Source organism: Anthonomus grandis, chromosome 2 (assembly GCF_022605725.1).
Source record: "Anthonomus grandis grandis chromosome 2, icAntGran1.3, whole genome shotgun sequence".
NCBI classification, from domain to species: domain Eukaryota; kingdom Metazoa; phylum Arthropoda; class Insecta; order Coleoptera; family Curculionidae; genus Anthonomus; species Anthonomus grandis.
In genome coordinates this window covers 32,509,820-32,531,722 of record NC_065547.1, presented here as the reverse complement: position 1 = coordinate 32,531,722, position 21,903 = coordinate 32,509,820, and the positions used below count along the sequence as shown (strand labels likewise).

General features: G+C 32.8%; 1 protein-coding gene across 2 annotated transcripts in view; it reads right to left on the bottom strand.

Moving 5' to 3' along the window:
• The window catches only part of LOC126750260 (hormone-sensitive lipase), a 37,242-nt gene that overhangs the window by 10,859 nt on the left and 4,480 nt on the right, over nucleotides 1-21,903 (bottom strand). Inside the window, exons 3-6 of one of the 2 annotated variants that reach the window (XM_050459818.1) lie at nucleotides 16,199-16,868; nucleotides 12,907-13,116; nucleotides 12,288-12,605; nucleotides 6,494-6,792 (exon numbers count right to left, since the gene is read on the bottom strand). In XM_050459818.1, the coding sequence (XP_050315775.1) occupies nucleotides 6,494-6,792; nucleotides 12,288-12,605; nucleotides 12,907-13,116; nucleotides 16,199-16,868 (1,497 nt within the window). The remainder of the gene's footprint in view (nucleotides 1-6,493; nucleotides 6,793-12,287; nucleotides 12,606-12,906; nucleotides 13,117-16,198; nucleotides 16,869-21,903) is intronic. The other variant, XM_050459819.1, reaches the window with a different exon arrangement.

Here is a 21,903-nt window from a genome sequence, read left to right as displayed (position 1 = left end):
AAAAGAGTGGAAAGATAACACTGCTAAAAGGTTGCGCACCGAAGGAAAAGAGTATATTGGAAGAAAAAATAAGGTACGGAATGCAAGAGAACTAAAGGAATATCCTCACGGTTGTAGATATAAGTGCAACGAAAATATTAGTGAGGCCCAAAGGAAAGGCCTGTTTAAGAGGTTTTATGAACTTTCTTCCTATGACCTGCAAACTGCATTTTTATCTTCTTGCATTAAAAAAATTCCACCTAAAAGGCGTACAGCCGTAGCTGTTACAAAAAATAAAAACTACAGCACCGTAATATTTTTAGTAGGGAAACGAGTTTGTAAACAATTTTTTTACGTACTTCTGACATTTCTGTGCGACGATTTCAGATTGTTTGCAAAAAAACTACAGACCTTAACATGATTGAATCTGACAAGCGTGGCAAAAAGGAGCCTCCAAATAAAATAAAGGAATCATGCAAGAATCTTGTTATTTCTCACATAAACATGTTTCCAAAGTATAGTAGCCATTATTCTAGAAAAGACAATCTAAACACAAAGTATATCTCAGGAGAACTGAGTGTCAATAAGATGTACAAATTATATCGGGAGTTTTGTAGTGACAAACAAGAATTACCAGTAAAAGAGTCCTATTATAGGTTTATTTTCAATACGGAATTTAATTTACGGTTCCACAAACCCTATAGTGACACCTGCAGTCGTGATAATTTACAAAATCTAGTAAAACAATCTACAAATGAAGACGTGATTAAAAAAAGCTAAACAAGACCTCGAGCTACATCAAAGAAAAGCCCAGAAAGCCACCGAGGCCAAAATAGCTGATATTGCTGAAAACAAAAATTCAAAAAACACCGCGGTAATTTGTTTCGACTTACAACAGGCATTGCCGACGCCACTGCTAACCACTTCTAAAGTCTTTTATCTTCGTCAGTTATGGACGTACAATTTCTGTGTCTTTGACTTACTGAATGGAAAAAGTCATATGTTTGTATGGAATGAAACTATTGCATCCAGGGGCTTACAGGAGATGCTTAATAAAATTTATTCAAAGTCTTCCATCTACAGTTACCAAGATTGTTGCATACAGTGATTCGTGTGGAGGACAGAATAAGAATAAAAATATTTCTAAACTATTTAGTTTTATTGTTCAAGCTACAAATATATCAGAGATTCACCACAAGTTTCTTGAACCCGGGCACACCTACATGGAAAGTGACCGTAGTTTTGGTTTAATTGAGAAGAAAAAAAGGCAAATTCCTCAAGTTTTTATCCCAGCAGATTGGGAGACTGTAATAAGGAACACATCGTCCAACTTCATCGTGTACAATATGAACAAAGATGATTTTTACTCTTTTTTGCCGTTCAATAAAATTATGAACGATCCAAAAAAAAAATAGCGACGGTCACCCCTTAAAATGGAAAGAAATTTGCTGGTTTGCGCTTATTATAAAAGTGAAAACTAACATTTCGATACAAGAATACCTTAAACACTGATAAAACACTGACTTTCGCAGTTGTATGATGACAAGTTGGGCGTCCGTGTTTTAAGTTTTCAATACTAAAGCCTTTGAATGAAACTTCAATAAACATTAAAGTCGCTAAATAGAAAAACTTACTTAGTTTATTGGATTACATTCCGCCGATTCATCATACCTTTTACAAAAACATAAAGCACGACGGGGAAGCAATAACAAAAAAAGTAAACAAGAAACAAGCACATACCAGGACATCGAGGCAAAAAGTGTCTGATACAGATCAATCCCAACCGGGACCAGCTGATTCAGACGAAGAAACTAGTATAGTATTTGGACTTAATTTTATTCATTTTACCCCCATAACTTTTTAACATGTATAATGGATTTAAGTACATTTTTGCAAAAATAAAAAATAAAAAAGCAAAATTAAGTAAATATTTTATGTTTGAAACTTTTTTTAATCTTTAAATAAAATTTAAGTGTTAACATAAGTTTTTAAAATTACTCCTGGAATTTTCAAATTGAAGTAAACTTTAAAGTCATTTATCTCAGCTTTATCAAAAATGCACTTAAACCCTTTTACTTCTGGACCCCTCAATTATTCAATTAAATATATTGCAAAATTAGCAAATTTTCGGTCCAGGTAAAACCAAACGGGCACCAGTAAAATGAATATTGTCACTGACGTGAGGAAAAGTGTCAATAAATCAGTGACAGTCGATATTTGAAAACAAGTATGAATTATTCAATCGACGAAAAAATAGCCATAATTAAGTGGCATTATGCGGGAAACAGTTTTAGAGCAGTATCTGAAATGTTTTCAGTTTATTTCCCCACCAAGCCCATTCCGTCCATTTCAACTATTAAACGTATTCTCAATAAGTTCGAGTCCTAAGGTAACGTAATAAATAATTGTAAATGTTCAACTCAGGATATCGAAAATAGAGCCGAAGAAAGAGAGACCAGAGATCTTAATATTCTACTGAGTCTGGAGGAAAACAAGATGGTTAGTACGAGGGTTCTTGGGCAAGAGGTAAATAAACATCATACAACGGTATTGCGCACTTTAAAAACACAAATAATATTCGTAAAATTCGAAAAATATGCGCAGGAAAGAGATGAAGAGCGAAGAATGACATTTTGTTTTGAAATGATGGAAAGAGCAAATAATGATAGGAATTTTTTAAGGAATATTTGTTTTACCGATAAATGTTCATTTACCCTCAACAATGAACCAAATGTTCAGAATTGCCGGTATTGGAGCCAAGCAAATGAACATCGCTTTATTCATACTCGGACACAATATCCCCAAAAAACAAATGTATTCGTGGAAATTATCGGACACCATATCATTGGACTCTTTTTTATGGACTATAACCTAACAGCTGAAACCTATTTGGGGTCCGGTAAAGTTAAAGGGACGTCTAAAAACCGATTTTTTTTTTTAAATTTTTACATAGAATGTTGAGTGTAGTCAAAATATTGATAAAAAGTGAGGATGATGGGAAAAAATACAAAACTTTGGAAATTATGAAGGTTTTTCTACGTTAAATACGTAATTATTGCTGGCTTGCACAAGGTTTTTTAGCTCTTGAATTTGCTAAAAATATATATATTGGGGCAATTTTGGAACTTTTTGGGGGCTATTATTGTAAATTTATATAATTTTTTATCGCTTTGTACCACTTTTAATTAGATATTTTGTAATTTCTACACAAGAAAAATAAAACAACAACCTTATTGACAAAAATTGCAGTGGCTTCACTATGTCCCCAGTAGTATTTTTTGGTTTTGTCTGGAACACTTTTTAGTTGGATGGGTTGGCTGTGGACTCAATTTTAGATAATAAAGGCATAATATACCTAGTTAGATTTTACATTACATGAACAAAACACATTTATCAGGTGTTAAAAAATAGGTATTATTTATTTAAATTATTTGATATTTTATGTAATTTAATATATAATAAGTATACATTTTGAAAAAAAACATAATTTAAGATATTTAATTATTAATAGGTAAATAATAACGATGAGGTTTAATGTACATTAACTTATAGTCAAAACAATAAATATCTTTTAATTCATTATAGGCATTAAGGAATAAGGCATAGGAATTATAGGCACAAACACGGGGCTCCCGCCCCGCGTGTTTGTGCCTATAATTCCCATTTTCTAACTATTATCCCATTCCCTAAGTAGGGCTCAAACGACTATCTAACCCACTATTTAGCGCCAACCCAAGGTTCCAATCCCTTTTTGCAATCCCAACTCCACATGTGCGCCAACCACACAGTCGCATGTGCGCACAAGGAGCTGCCGCCCCATGTGCGCCCACCTTGTATGCGCACACGGGCTACCGCCCCGTGTGCATATTTTATGATTATATAAATAAACAAATACTTACCTATAGTAAGACAGGATAGAAAATTACGATAATCGTACTAGTACAGTAGCCACTCCCAATAAATAATATTTGTTGACGTAAGTGACATTTTGACAGTCTTTTTTATTTATGAATAATTATGAATTAATCCGTATTTACATATTTGATATTCCTGATTTGCGTGTGGAAATTTGTGTTTATCACCTAAATAAGTAATGTAAATCCTTCTAAGTTACAGAATTTTCTTACTTAAGGCTTTAAATTTAAATTAATAGCACATATAATGGTCAACGTGATGCCTAGTCCCAAATAGAGTGTAGTTAAGCCGGGTGTAATTGTGAATCATACGTAAGTAGAAAATCCTTTATAATTTTTAAAATTTTGCATTTTATTACTTCATCCTCACTTTTTTATCAATAAAATGTTCAAAATCAACATTCTATGTAAAAATTTTCAAAAAAAAATCGTTTTTTAGACATCCCTTTAACTTTAATGGACCCCCTATTTGGACTTATTTCAAAATCAAATTGGACCCGCCTTGAAAGAAGTTGTTCAGGAAGATCAAATGATCTGGTACCAAATGGATTGTTGCCCGGCAAATGTATAATTTGAGAATCTAAACCAGTTACAAAACGCTATTTCGTTAGAATGTAATAAAATTTCCCAATATCAACTTAGTAACGTTAGAAATGAATTTTATGATCGGTTAGGATATTGTTTAGCTGTTAATGGATCATTGTTTGAACATTTGATTAATTGATGTTTTTATGTAATTCTCTATTATTTTTAAAAAAGTTATTGTATTTTATTTTATTTTTCCACACTTAGTAAAACATTAAGAGTTCTGTTCTCTCTTTCTTCGGATCTATTTTCGATCTTCTGAGTTAAACATTTACAATTATTTATTGCAATGTCTTTGGACTCGAATTTACTAACAATAAGTTTAATGGTTGAAATGGACCAGATAAGCTTGATGAGAAAATAAATTGAAAATATTTCAGATACTGCTATTGGTTTAATTAAATTTTAAATATGATAAAATTATTTTTTTAATAATCGATAATAATAATTCTTATTGGTTTAACTTCATCGTTATATTAAATAAAAGTTTAGATAAAAAAGTAATGTTAACGTATCTTACTTTGAATGTATGGCTGTGAGATTGATAAAACGAAAAAAAAAAACATTTCTTGTATTCGGCTGTACGTCAGATTTGACAAAGCCTTATAACAAATTGTTTGCTGGTGGCTGGTGTCTGGTTTTACCTGAACCGAAAATTTAGTAATTTTGCAATTACATTTAGTTGAATAATTTAAGATTCGCTTATTAAAATTTTTTGAAACTTTGCACGAGAGTTTGCCAGATTGGTCTCTTCAAAAAGTTATGTTACATTTTTTCTTTAAAATGTACAGGGAAGCCAATAATTGACCCCCTTAAAATTTAGATAGGATTTCCTATGTTCCACTCGGTGACTCACCACCCGGTATAGATAAGTTAAAACGGTATGTTACACTAAAAATAAATTAAATAAGTATTTTAAAACTAAAATCTTACACTATTCAATGACTACTTTAATTAATTAAATACATCTTCAAAACACAGAGATAAAAAAAAATTTAGTTATTAGTTAGTTAAAATAAAAAAATTAAGTGGGAACATTTAAATATACTTACAAAAGAAACATCAAAGCTCTTCGTTTAGTTGTGACAAATAGAACATAGTGGTTTCATAGATTGTATTTGGTGTATTTGTTGTTGTTATGGAATATGTCACTGTTAGTGCGTAAGTAACAATCTACTTAACTATAATGAATAATATTTTAGCCCTGGGCTATAATTTTTTAAGGTGTTTAGATAATGTAAACAAAACAAAGGTTTTTTCGCTTTTTTTAATTATCGTTATAAATATTATTATAAATATTCTAAGATAAGTAATATATTTAAGTATGCTTTTTAATGTTGTTGAATGGTTATACAAAAGTTATTTAAAGACTATTCAAATTTGTTTTTCAGGATTTATTAGATTAATTAAATTTGCGTGATGTGCAAGATGTGCTTAAGTTGTCAGTAACAAAAAACAAGATACTTAAATATATTACTTATCTTAGAATATTTATAACGATAACTGTATATTTAAATGTTCCCATTTAATTTTAAATTTTTTGTATTTAAATAATTAAAGTAGTCATTGAATATCGTAAGATTTTAGTTTTAAAATACTTATTTAATTTATTTCTAATGTATTTTTAGTGTATTTTAATCGTTGATGATTATTTTTTTGACCACTGTATAACATACCTTTTTAACTTATCTATATGTGTTTTTACTATGTTTTCTTTTAAACTTTGTAGTGCCCAGAAGAAGGCCTAATACAGGCCGAAACGTTGGCAATTAAAGGAAAAAATTTGAAAAGCTTTGGATTTTATTTGACCATTTATCCATCTAAACCCTTAAAAATTAAAATATCTATTCAACAGTTCCAAAAAAAGTTAAATCGATGGACGTACCAGCGAATAGTGACCAAAAATATCATTTCATAAAACTTAACTTGGTACATGACCAATTTACCCACAAAACAATATGTCCGATTTACAATTTTTTGTCACTAATGTACAAGAACAAAAAAAAATGCTTTACCAAAATCTTTGTGGGAGGAAACTGCTTCAAAGCGTCATCAGAAGCACAATAAGGGCTCATAAACGGGTCATTAGGGACCGGATTGCACAGCTCCTCCCACAATTTCCCCGGTCTATCGTTTTCTAAGAGCTTCGCTTCGCTGGCGATGCCGCGTTCGCCCATCATTTTACTGAAATGGCCCTTTATCGAGGACACGAAACCGTAGAGACGGGTCTGAAAGGAGGTGTCAAGGGCGGACGAGGAGGAACTTTCCGGATCCAAGTGGGGCGTTTTGGTACCTTCTGTGTCTGTATCCGGATCTGGAAAAAAATTATTAATGCATTTATTGACAAAACGAAACATTTAATATTAAGATGAAAACATGCAAGGTTATGAACAAAATGTGTTTTGGATGAAGTGCTTTCCCCTTATAAGTTAATATTAAACTTATTCTACTATACTAGTCCTAGCATAAGGCATAATTTAAGTTTCGCATGGCGCTGTGAAATAAGGAGCATAGCGTTTGGGTATTCTCCCAATTTAAATAAAATATTAGTGAGTTATTTGTTAAATAATAAGAGGAAAAGCAGAGAATATTCTAATAAACAAGAATTGGAAATCCTAAGGCTTACATAGATACGCAACATTTAGCATACAATTAAAAGGCCTCAAAAAGTATTTTAGCTCCAAAAGTCAAGATAAATCAACTTCTACTGATTAGCTTGAAGACGCAGAGGTAATATTCTCTCTAAATAAAAGATAACTTGCAAAATCGATTTTAAACAGTATTAAAGAGCATAAATCCGATATCGCAACACTTAAAGCAACTGTGTAAACTTAAAGTATAACACTTAAAGCATATGCACGCGTCGAATCTTAACGTTTGTTAAAATACTACATTTGAACTATAGGCGTCCTAGAAATTTATAGTTGCTTTTATTTTTGTGTAGATTTTTAGAGTGCTTAATAATGATAATTGTCAATCCAAAATACCATATCAAAATTTATATTGATCTTAGATTTATCAGCAGCTATATTATTAAGACCAGCTGCGGTCATGTAAGGAATCATGACAACATTTGGATCATGTCTAGCGTAGCCCAGAAACCAATACTGGCTACTTGAGCAAAAGTACCGAGAGTCCGAGCCCCGGATTGGCAGGTTCAATAATATTCAGTAATAGAATCGTTTTCATCTTCTTGATCATAGTTTAAAAATGAAATAAAAATCTGATGCTTTGCAGTACAAGAGTTTTTTAAATCTTGATTAAATCTTTCCCTTAAAAAACCAGGTTCCTTAATAACAAATAGAAGAAGACAGGCAAAAAAATTACTTAAAGTGAAACTTCACTTCATTAATTTGAAGTTCATGATCGTCATCTTCTCTAAAAATTCTATCCTGTATGTATGATGCTGCGAGGTTCATCTGGTACATGCCATAGTAAATTGTTTTAGGGATTGCAAATCTAGCACAGGAACTTCTGGACGAATAGACGAATAACGGACAATAGACGAATTAATCACAATGATCATTTTTTCTTGATAGATTGTCGACTTCCATATGCGCTTGCACAACATTTGAAATTTAAGATCTAAAATATGCTGGGCTCTTTACGCATAGGCACCCGCCATGTGTAGTATAAGGTGGTATCGTCAAGGTGTTTGACGTGTTGCAACTTAAATATTTCCTTAAAGAATGTCCATTTAGTAGATAAAGTATCTTCACAAGTATCTTCGGTAATAAGTTATCGCTGAGCAGGTGAGAGTATGACTGGCATTTCGCACTGGATGCCGAGTATTTCAAGAAGTCTTCTAGCATCACAGTACCCTCTGCCTACCAACATAATGTCACCACCATTCTCTTAAATCATTTCCCTCTTCTTTGAAATTATAATGTAGTATTTCGGCATCGTTTCTGCGAATCAGAAAAATAGGCCCAAAAATATCTAATATAAATCTATCTAGGGCTTAAGAAGGTATTTGTGCTTATAAACTAAATATGATTGACGCAAAATACGAAAATTCATCTTTTGTTTATATAACAGTATGTCGAATACACTACAGTAATGGCCTTAGGATCATTTAGATGGGGATTATTCAGATTGTTAGAAAATTCTGTCATATGCTGAGCAATATAATTCTGCCTAGTTATTGATCTCGGCTCAATACTTTCAGAAACGAATCTTCCAATTAATGAAATTCTTAGATAATCTACTACTAAACAAATCTACAATAATAAAAAATAATTTTAAAAACATGTCATTTAATCCTTGGCGAAGTCTGCATAAAAACAGCAGCAAGTCTTTTTATCATATATAATGTATTTTACCATTTGGAGCGCTGTATCTCAAAAGGTAAACATATCATCAAATTTTTCGATCAGATTTTTCGTAAATTATGTCAACTGGTTTATTAATAGAGCGTAGGTCGTGCAACAAAATAGTTGGGTCATCATCATCTAAATGGTGCCTACACCATCTAACATTTTCACCAATATCAAATCTCGGTTTGGCGAAAAGATTTACTCCTTAGTCCACAGATAGCTCTGTAATTCATGATTGTCATGACAACTGACATAACGCCGGTTCGTTGTTTGTGTTATTACAATTCTTAAAGCATGCAGGATCTGCTTCTGCATTAAATTAGTAATGGATATGTTACAGTTATTGCACAAAATGGGTTGGTGATCTATTTGTAAAGGCAGGTCCATTATGCCTGGTAAAGTCCAGTGCAACGATATATTAGAATAGTCACCCGTCAAAACACCAGCATTCCACCTACCAAACAATGTCATCCACCTTCTATTTACATTGTTTGAGAAGTAAAATGCTGGTGTTTTGATGGGTGACCATTCTAATATATCGTTGCACTGGACTTTAACAGCTATTTCCCTTTCTAAAATATTATTATTTTCCTCACTATTAATCCTGTCCAAATTTCTTGAGTAACATGCTATATCGCATACAAAACAATGTATTCGTGGAGATCTGCCAGCCATTTCTTTTAAAGTCGGTAATCTCAGTATTTTTCAAAGGTTTGGAATAATTTTGCGACCTTGTGGCGCGCTACAACGCGGAATAAGCAAGTGCTTATTCCGCGACCCGAATTCTAGCCGTCTTGCCGTCTCTTCTCCTTGCCGATGTCACGTAGACGTCAATGGTCAGGATTGTCAAAAAAGTGCAGTCGGTCACGTTTGTTTTATCTCGAGAAATTCTCTCTGATTTTGTTAATTTAGTTTTAGTCAGAAAAGTTGTAAAGAAGTGAATAAAAACCCTAATCTCATGTTCAGGGTTGTTGTTAATTCCACCTCCAGAGTGTAGCACAAAAGCGGCCACCCGCGCGAGACTCATAGTGGATCTCGGGCGGAGTGCACTTAACACGAGACAACAAGTCGCGTGTTCCTCACGCCTTCACTCAAAACCCCTCTAAACTCTAAAACCTTATTTTTGAATGTATTACAAAAACTTGTGGTTGCTATTACATTATTTTTGTGCTTTACTTGTCATGTTTACCATTATTGCATTTCATAACGATCTCAGTAAATAGGGTATATAATAGGGTAAACAAAGTTAACATATGACGTAACTTTAAATGGCTATAACTTGAAAGAACGAATTTTAGAGATTCACGCCCATACACACTTTTGATTTGTAGGTCAAAAGCTATCATTCTGAAAAATTGTATGTCATTCCAATAAGAGCCAGTTCTCATAAGGTTTCTGCAGGGTCCTTCTCGTTTCTACAAAATATCTTACCAAGTCACGATATTTTTAAAATGTTTTCAGCGACACATATAAATACACTAGCAAGCAAAACCTAAATGAACGCCAACTCGTTACACTTTAGGAACCATCCATAAATTACATAAAACGGTAATGAGGCAGGGCCTCATGTTACGCAGGGGAAGAGAGGAGAGGGATTCAGAACCTAACGTAAGAAAAAAATTCCAATATTTAAACAAAATTGAAAAAATCAAACAAATTTATATTTTTATTTTAAAAATTGAATTATTTGATTACATAGGTAAATTTTTCGAAAAAGCGATAATTATCTCGGTTAAAAATCTTATAATCTCTGATTTAGATGCGCCTTGGTATTAAAAATGTTCAGTCTGATTATTTGAGTAAAGTTTATATGAGATATCTGTAATATCAAGAAAGTCCGTGTGGTTAGTAAAGTCCAATATCCATAAAAGAATAATTGGGCATAAAAAAAATTAATAGTTGAAGAAGCAGTCATTAGTCTTTTAATGCAATAACAATACAAACATGGCAGTATCCATAATATTGTTTTAATGATAAGAATTCAATTGGTATTGAAAAATAATCGAAGTCATCATTACGATACTATCGAAAAGATCGATACTAGAATTCTCTACTATTGTAGTTGAACAGAGTACATGTTGTGTGTCATTTGTGCGCTGTCTGAAGATTAATTCAAACAGCAAAGTTGAAAATTATAAGGATTTCATCCAGATTTCAGTCAAATCAAAATTAATCAAATGTCAGGCGTCTTACATCTGTCTCTAGAATGCTTAGGTTATCCTCGAAAATCTCGCCAAATCTGCCAGTCAAGACAAATGTATTTTGGAAGAGTAAGAAAGGTGAGAAATATTCTTGCTGCATTTGGAATTCTTTTGTTAAAGAGGATAGTCTAGTTGTTGCCGAATACCTTGATCAACATGATACTCCAGAAGGGTATTGTATTCACGTGCGGAAATTACAATACCTTTTTAAAATCACGAAGTGATAATTAGAAATGTTGTGATGTTCATCGTAGTGATTTAGGAATGATTTTACCAGAAGGCCTTCTATCGTTACCTGTCCCAATACTATAAACTCCAGCTCTAATTATAGCTATTTCAAAAGACAAAAGTTTTGTCCACTCTTAAGATTATCATTAGATATTCAGAAACTCAAAAAGTTTATACTAATAAATTAATGCAATATGAGCTTTACTGCCCAAGTGTTCGATACAGCATCGAAGAAGGCACTGGCGATATATGCCGTGTATATTTTGCATCAAACAAAAATCTATTAAATTACAAGAATAATGAATGTGCCTGAACACAAAAAACTCAACATTTGACTATTTTGCAGAGTAAACATGTTAGAAATCTCTGCCTTATTGCTCAGTCATTGATCTGATTATACTCAGTACCTTGATGATAAAGATATGGATGTTGAATACATTGAAGAATATTAAAAAGCAGAAAGATTATCTGAGTCAGAAGTAATTATTATTCCGTCCGTTATTCAATGGATGGTTTGGACCAACGATGTTTGATTGTGAGTGACGAACGTTTAATTTTTTTGAATTATTTATCCTTCCACAAGATAAATTAATTTCTGCTATTGAAACAATTATCGTATTACGCATAATTATGTTATATTATTAAGGCTTAATTGTTTTAGATGGCTGTTGACACCAAATTTTTACTAACATACTATATATCAGATTATGTGACATTAAAACCACATTAGTTGTTATTAGTAGGCACGTTGAAATGTAAATATTAGCATTATAATTTCGAATGCACATAGCAGGTTTCTCTCTGCATTGTGTCAACAAATAATTTATCAGGAAAGTATTGATCAGTCTTAGACATTTATCACATTATTGAAATTTATCACAATCACATTATATGAACAGCAAAGAAAAAATAAAAATGTTTCTCTTACGTTAGATTTGACGGTTGGGTGGAGGGTTCGACTGGATTTTACAAAATCACAGGGGTGACGTAGGGTCTAAAATGGTTAAAAAACGTCTTACGTAATTTATGGACGGCCTCTTGTATAGAACTATAACTAACCGTACCTCCTCCACCCACTTTAGTAGAAAACATTGAGCCCAAGTAATCCCTACCTAGTACGTATTTGTGTACTATATCGGCCATATATTGCTGGCTCTTTTCGATTTCCGCGGACGTCACCTCGTCCTTCTCGTTCGGATTATTCTCGACGCTGTTCAACGAGCCGTACGTTAAAGTATCAGAGGCCTCAGACACTGGAGACTTATGCGCCTGAAGCTCCGCCAGATCCGACTCGGATATTTCCTCGAAACTTTCGGTGTCCGAGTTGTACAAGTCACCCTCGGTGGATGTTCTGGCGAGTTTGTCCGGGGGACAAGCGTAAGCTGGAATTGAAAATTTCGTTATAGATGATGTTTTTTTAACTATCCAAGCGGAATAATGTTGTAGACTACCATTTCTTTAGGCAATCAATGTTTGCAAAGTATACATATCTGCTTTTCTAAGGACGTTATGGAAATTAGCAGAAACGAAAATCGAATTTTTACAGAAGTCCAGATAAGTGCTTTTTCAAATATTGTTGACAGAGGATTAAGAAGAGCTAAAGTCTTTAAAAGCACATGCAACTGCTAAAGCCTAAGAAAATATAATCTATTTTTAAAGAAAACTAATATTAGAATAGTTTACCTTTTAAGCATCGCATCATAAAGCCAAAGGGTAAAAGGGGATCCATCATGCACAGTAACCGCGAGGGTGAGGGGGCGAATTTTATTAACGTGGGCACGTAAGCGACGAATATTCCATGGGGAGGAGGTACTCCCGTACTGATGCACTTCAGGGTGGCAGATAATAGGAGATTTGCGCCAGCGGAGTCTCCTACTGCTATTATGGATTCACCTGTCAAGAAATAAAAACGTTAAAAATCTACATTATCAATATATATTTGCGTAATGAAATCAGTTTTTGCATGTTATAGTTTTGCTGGAAGTGTCTAATCTCTCTCTCCGTTTGGTCAGTCTTCACCATTAATTACTCTAGACCAGATGCGAAAATCTCGATTCGAGGTCACAGGAACCTATTTATGTTTTGCCGAACTTTCACATCTGTTTTAGAGTTTTTGTCAGTTTTGTGTCTCTACTAAACAAAAAAAATAAAATTGACTTCATAATACCAAGAAGAAAAGAAATAATCCAGGATGTAGCAGTTTTAAATCGGTTTTCGACAGGAGGCGAATCACAGAATGATTCGAACGAAAATACATTTTAGAGAGAAAGAACGAAAGTGTTGATTGAGGAAAAAATATGAATGGAATTCACCAGAAAACCTAACACTGTTTGAGGAAAACATCTGCAGTTGGAAAGTCCACCTCATACCAATATTCTATATCAGATTATTGATTCTATAAATACTTTATAGATAAGTGTCTTCTAAATTAGATTTTTTAATTTAGAAATATGATAACTCCAAGATATCTTGTTACTCTATTATACAATGATTGTCCAACAAAATTGAACCACAGTGAGGCCTGTTTGCACTGGTATTTAAAAAAGGCAGGTAATTAGTCTTTGGTACATTAAATGTGTTTATAAGTTTACAGCCCGCTAATTTTACTAAATTGTATATAGATTTACTCTTAACACTTTCCCAAAAATCTCCTGAAAGAACAGTGACTGCAATATCAACATAAGACATAAGTAATCCTTAAAGAGAATTCATATATGTTATAAAGAAAATAGAGAATTAGAATAAGTTTAAATATATCGATTTTTTCATGAAAGAATCCAATTTTTCAAGCGTTGGTGGTGGAATAGCTTTTTTGAGATCTACTTTTATATTAATCCAGAACTACTAAAAGCCTTATCATGCCCTTTTATTAATTATATTTTTTATATTTAGAAATGTAGTGTATACGGTATAAGTTTTTTAACATCATGTTTATTATTTTCAGTTTGATCCTCTTTGAATAATATTAATTCTTTTATTTATATATAAGTTTAAGGTATATAAGTAAACTATTTGTGGTAGTCATTCTTTTTCCAAATCAGGGCAGAATTTTTCTAATAACTTTTTTGTTTTAGTTAGTGTAATAATACCATTAAAAATACAAGCCTTTATCTACTTGTATTTCTACTTTTTGTGGCAGTGTATTTTTACATTTTCATTCTGTTCTTATTTTGGCTGTTGAGTCTGTTAAGTAGCATAATTAGGGTGTGGTCTGTGATATCTTCTTCAAAATTTAAGAATCAAAGCAGAAGTAAGTACACTTCCATTCTCGAATATTCCAGTCAAATATTTGGATCTTACTAAATTACTCTATGATTTAAAACCAAGACAGTAAGTAGCAAGATAATTTGCAACCTGATTACTTTTTTTTAATAGAATTTGAAAAATTTTGGCAAATTAAAATTCATATATCGTAGTTTTGAAAAAAGTATTTCAGTTATGCTAATTATGTTAGGTTTTTCATCTTTAAGAACATTTAACTCTTTGGTCCACTATTTCAATGAGGATCTCATGTTTCTTTTTTTCCAATATATCATCCTGAATGTTAAAATCATTTATTTGGCTGCAATTGACCTTGCTTCTAAACATTTCTATTTGATATTTAGGAGATGGACATTCTCAATCGAGAGCTGAGTGCATCTAGTTAAAGTTAAAGCTTCTAATTAGCCGCCTTGCAGTTTACTCATACCATCCATTAATCCACAATCACAGCATAGTCACCTCTAAGAGTACCATGCTTCTCTGCACAATTGCCCCACCTCGCTTAGTACTTGCTGTTTTTTGTGATGAAAACCCTGGAAATTTAGCATCGTGAAGCAGTTAAGTTTGCAAATACTGACAAACGTTGCCGGCCTATAAATACTCTACCATAAAGTATCATTTTGTTAAATAGAACTCCTGAACATGCAGTAACCTTCTCAATATTCCTGCAACCAATGTATGTAATTTTTAAATGGTCTTGTGCATCAATCCATTAGTTTTGATTAGGAATTTTTGCTTCCACTTGGATTAATGATTATTCACCAGTATATTCAACATTGATTATTTTAGAAGGTATCTTTTTTTGACAGTTCTATGAAAATTTTATTTATTTTCTTTTCTGATTAATTCTTAAAATTAAAATTTTCTGTATCACATTTAACTAAAATACTTCCTTGCGCTTGGTCTCTTATATTTTTCTTATACTAAGATTTGATTTTTTTCAGGGTCTATTGATGTCTGTACATCCCTCTTGCTTTTCTCGGAATTCTGGGCTATTTTGGGTTTGATACAAACTGTGGACAAGTTTGTTCTATTATGAGTTTTCTCTATGGGCTTATTCCATAGAAGAGAAGTAGATTCTAATTTCAATTTAATTGCATCTATATCCTTTTTCATTTCCTCCATTAATTTAATAATAAAGGGAATTGAGGCGATAAGAAAATTTGCACTATATTAATACATAACCGCTTTTAATGCGGTATGTATTTGACTTGCGACGGCGTGATATTAACAATTTCTTTATGAATTATATTAGAATATGAATGACAATTATAATATTCCTCTGAGCATGTCTCTTTACAGTTTATGCATTTGTTATCACAAATAACATCCTCTGCCATACCTGAGTATTTGTGTTTATTTATTTCTAATGTAACATACCTCATATCATAGGAATGTCTCATTTATTTTTACTATTTTTATTAGTCTTAATGTTAGTTTACATAATATATACTTAATTTAACGATCCGAAAATCTTTAAATTTTGGAGGAAAACATAAAAAAACTTTACTGTACCAAAAATTAGAAATTTCTGTGCACAATAACTATAACATTCTGGCCTTTTATCCGAAGCGAAAATAAATAGACATGCGCGTGTTTTTAAACTTTGACACATATTGGGACATGAAACTTGTTTTACTTTAATCTCCTACGAGAGAATTTTAATATTGCTTCTAAGTCTATTACCATTAATAAAAAAAAATCCGAGACTTACCCTTGCTGCCTAAAAAATCATGATTCTTTAACGTCCAACAGTAGGCGTAAAAAACCTCCTCCAGGGCCCTCGGAAACGGTGCCTCCGGCGCCAAACTATAATCTATACTAACAATAGGAACGTTCAAATGTTTCGCCCAATCCCTCAAGTAGCCCTCGTGTGATTTGGAGGATTGAGCCACAAATCCACCGCCATGACAATGAATTATTATTCCATCGGCGGGTGGTTCTAGGGGGATTTTGTTCTTTGTGCCCAACATGCCCTCTCGCGCCTGATAGCTGATCAAACGAACTTGGATCGGTTTTGGTCCCAAATAGGACGTGGGCACCGGCACTTCCACTTGTTTCCCATCGATTTCCAAAGAAAACGGCTCCGGGGCGATGCTAATCACTTTACAAACGGCCACACTGGGAGATATAACAGAGGGCAGTTGGTTCATCAGTTCGCTCTCCGATAAGAACCAGAATGACTTGCAAAAGTCCACCTCGGCACTTTGGGAAATATTTACGATCCTTTTGGCTCGTTGTTCCGGGTCTGTGATGTATTTTGTCGTGGTCATTACCGAGTTTGTTGCCTTGGATATTAGGGAACCTTGGCTATAGTAAGCTTCAGAAAAGATTGCCATTGACAAGGCGATAAACTGGAGTACGTTTTTTAGTGAATCACAGAACTGCAAAAGAAATGCAATATTAAGATAGTAGATGGGTAGAAAAGTGTGCGTGACTTGCAAGCTTAGAATGTATCACAATTTTATATTAAACGTTCACGGAGATGCAATATAATCCAATGTAGTATTTACATCTCAGTCTTGGTGGGTTTTAATTGTGTAGGTTCTAGGCTCAACTGCCGCAATACATTTTTTTTGTAGTAAAAAATTGTTACAGCCAGTTATAATTATTCACCCTAACAAATAAAATTCGCTATTGCAAGTTTGCTCATAATGAATAAATTGGTAATAAAATCGAAAAATAGTGAGCAGCATTGAAATGAGTGATAAGATCGTTCTGTTTGTACTCGTTCTTTTAGAAGCAGTCAGCATGCAGTTGACTGTTGAAACTGTTGTTTATGGTACTACAAAGGTTCTGGTATATGCAGTGCAGAATATGTGTCATCATGATTGTGAATATAAGTCCTGTAAAATATGCGAGGTCACAACACTTTCAGGAAACTTTGGTGGATGCATGCATGAACTCTTCTTTCCCTAGTACTGCCAATAGGGAAACTGTGGAAAACACTGAGATCAATAATTTGTTCAATAAGTACATGCATGTAACAAGAATGTTATTTTAACAATTTCTCAAGTACATTCGAATACAGCAGACCATTGATAAACTAAAGAACTTTAAAAAGATGCCAAAATTGCTGAGCTGGAAAAGAATATTCAGAAACTGAGAAATCTAATTAATGAAAACATTATTAGTAGATGCCTTCTTACCAATTCTGATGAGAGTCAAAATGAAGTTTCCAATAAAGATATAGTATCTATAGCAAAATGCATTATAAAAGGACCAAGAATGCAATTTTCTATAACGTTAAGGTACATCTACATGTACTTTACAGTAATTAGTAATGTATAGCTACAGTATTATTAATGTACATCTACAGTAATTAGTAATAAGAGTTAATAGTAATAAATCGTATGTTTTAGATACGATTATTTTGAATATTCTGGAAATGAATTAATGTGTACCATCAGTTATGGATTTGATCAAATTCAATAAAGTTTGGGTTTGGGAAAAATAATTCTGCTGTAAATAATAATGCTCCTGCAGAGGGGGGTAGTCAATTAATTAGTCTTTAGACTTTAAGAAGGTGAGTATAGCTGTGCCATTTTCTGTGATCTCTCAAACGCATTTTACTGTACATTCGACTGTTCGGAAAATAATAATATATATCTCAACATAAAAAAAACTCAGCATGTTCCTTTTTCCTTAAGAAAAAATGGATGGATGTAATGTGACGTTTCTTGGCATCTGTAGTGACGGCAGCCTGACTTGAAAGCCACATATCAATCATATACAGACACTCTATAATCATATTCTCTACCTGCTACGCGAGATTTCCAGAATGGCTCTCCTTCATAAGTCAGACGGAGTGCATATATGGGTCTCTTTCATCCAAGGCTATTGGTCTTGTCTTTTGGGGTATACAATTCTTTAAAATTCAAAAAACTGAATATCGTTTATGGCGAACCCAGAGAAAAGTGCAGAGATGGACCTTAGTATTAAAAACTGAAAGCATTCTCCATATATTGCAGGTAAAAGCCTTCAAAAAACGATCAAGTCAGTTAAGCTGCTACTGTCAAGATGTTGGTCTCAGTCCAAATTACTTTAACATTTTATTAAATCAATATCGGAGGTACCATAGGAGTCTCATTGTGCTTTTGTTTATTCTATTTGTGAACAATATGAACACACTCCGTAATATAAAGGCATATTTATTTATTTATTATGATGTATGTTCTATATCATTCTAAGGACATTATATTTTCTGATGGACACAATTAAATTGAGTATTTAAATATTAACAAATGCCTGTTCATTAGTTTTTTTTTAAAGAAAATATAAAATTTCAACTGGGTACAAGATTAATAACGAACCTGTTGCATATACAAAAATTGTAAATCGGTGGTTTGGTAAGAGACTGATCTTTGTTGAACACGTGAGTAGAATTAATTTAAAGGGAATGTAGTTGCTGACTTTTCCATAGATACATTAAAAATACTTTATTGTGCTTTGGTACAATAAAATGTGGAATATGACAAAATGATGTGACTCCATAGTATCACAGTCATGGCTATGGTTGAATGATTGAATGATTCCAGCATAAGTTTTTAAAGACTGTTGCATTTAAATGTGATTTTAATATCTATATCTGATTATCATAGAGCTAAAATATTGAGGAGACTGAATTTACATACCTTCGACCTTAGGACTGTTTTTGACCGATGTTTGGTTTTTAAATTTGTTATCTAAGTTTGAATTCTAAACCATATTACTAACTGTTTTACATCCTTGATTAATTTTAATGTACAATAATAATAGCTTATTTGCAATGCAGTTTCATCACACAAACTATGGCCGACACTCGTCTGGATAGAGCCCTTGATCTTGGTAAACTCAACCAATACTGAAAATGATATATTTGGCTGTCCAATCTGTAGATTCAGAAATTATCTAATGCATAAGGTAGTTCAAAAAAATGACAAAGTTTATAGAATTCTATTTACTTTAAAATCAAATGTTAATTATTATTTTTAATCAAATTTTAGACTTAGTGTTGTCCTATTATTATCCTGTATTTTGTGTCACTAAGGGCCAATTTTTAATGTGATGGATATGTATATTCTGCTTCATAGATTTTAAACAATGTTATAATTATATTTTATTGTAAAAATGGGGAGACCCGTATACTTTGTAAATAAATAAATAAATAAATAGGCCATAATTCCACTCATTATGGTTTAAATGACACACATTTACAATTAGTATGTTTACTATTCTAATATTATTACATCCCTATATCCCTGGCTATATCTTACACCTTAAATTTATTTAATGGCAGACACTACATCATTTGTTAGATGATGTACAGTTTAATATATGTTATCAAGAAACAATTATGTGTTTTATTTAAGTGATGTTAGGGAAAAATAATTAAAGACTTTGTCCTGGTATTACAATCATGTAATGATTAATGAGTAGTGTATTTGAAAAGGTTGTTTTTTGCATTATATTGAACTTTTTAGTTTATTTATAGTCAATTGTTTACATTTTTCAAGTGGTTCTTAGATGATTCTCAATGTAAAAGCCTTTTAATGCAAATCATTAACAAGATTTCAGCACATTGGGATGGGCTCTCACTAAAAATATTTTTGGTTTACAACCCATTGCCTTGCAGGTTTTGGTTCAGACAATTAACTTTTCATTTTTGCCCGGAGTTTTCACAGCCTGATTAAAGAACGCCGTGATTATTCCTCAATGCAAGGGCGATCAATACAACTGCCCTGCTAATTTTAGGCCCAGAGCATTACTGCCTACTTTGGCCAAGATTGTGGAACAGCTTGTTAAGGGGAGGCCATCCTCCATTCTTTTGTGAAATTGGCTTTTGTGAAGCTATAAGCACGGAAGATGCTATCTTTAGTTTTCAAGAATGCCTTCAGAACAATCTGAACACATATTCCGTGACTTGTCAAAGGTATTTGACTGCGTGAGTCGCAGATTGTTGCTGGCGAAATTAGAGCTGTATGATTTAGTGGAACTGCCTTTAAGTGGTTTCGTTCTTATCCTTCAGGTCGCGTTTAGGCACTTAAGTTTAATGGTGATACCTCTGTGGACCTTCTATGAATAAAGGTGTGCAACAGGGATTGGGGATTGGGCCTCTACTTTTCCACATTTACATGAACCATTTTCCCACAATTACAGATATCTGGCAAATTTATTATATAATCTGGCATGACTCAGATGTTGCTCAAATGGAGGCTAATGTGATACAAATTGTTTGATATTTAATGTTTCTAAGATCACCATGCATGACAAATCTCTTAAATTTACAAACTACAGTGAAAGTCGGATATAACGACGGCGAAGGGACTAGTGAACATGGGTCGTTATAAACGGCCGTCGTTATTAAAGGACTACTACGTCTTTTTTTTTTCAAATAAAACTATATACATACATAATTATATATGTTATAAATATTTTTTAATTTTCCAAAACCCTGAAAATACATAGATACATACAAAGGAAAAAACCAAAAATGAAAATCCAATATAAAAAAAACTAAATTTACACTGATACAGGTAACGTAAGGTAAACCTACATAGTACATAAAACACATTTGTATGTATGTACATATAAAAAAAATTATGTAGTTTATTTAGTAAAAAATCTGTTATCTTTGTTTGTTTTTTGCAACGCGAGTTAAAGTAAATTGATTCCATTTTTTCTCAATAAAACTGGTTGTGTCTAAAAGTTTTTCGTAACTCGCATTATTGTATAGTACAAAACTGTTTAGGGTCTTCACTGCTCGTAAAGCTTCTTCAAGAGCAAGATGGTGGATTAAATTCTTCTTCATCCTCAGACCTGCCGTCTTCACCTTGATCTTGGGTATCCTCAATTGTAAGCACCTCCGCTGCAATTTGCGCGTCACCCAAAGTACTGTTTGTGTCTAAGTGACTATCAGAATCTATGAAATCAGTCCATAATTCATCAGTTAATTTAAAGTTTTCTTTAATTAGCTAGAGGCACATAATCTTCTGTATCAAAGTCATTACTTATTCTCCTTGCCAACTCGGCTAAAGGAATGTCGCCTTCAGAGTCAGCAGTTTCCAGTGTCTGTTCTAGGAATCCGGCATGTTTAAAACAATGAATTATTGTTCGTTGTGCTTTTCAAACTTTGGAGATCATGGATATTGCGACCAAAATATTAATGGAAGACTCCTTAGATAACTGATTACTATTTTCAATAATATTCATTAACTGGAACTTTCTATAATGGACTTCTAAAGATCTTATGATACCTTGGTCAACTGGTTGGAGCACTGATGTGGTATTGGGTGGCAAGAATTGAAGATTAATATTGTTTAAATTTGACATTTTTGGGTGCGCTGGCCAATTATCTACTAGGAGTAAGATTTTCTTTTTTTTCTTCATTAGCTCAGAGTCCCAATCTCGCAAGATCTTAATAAAGAAGTCTGAAGTCAT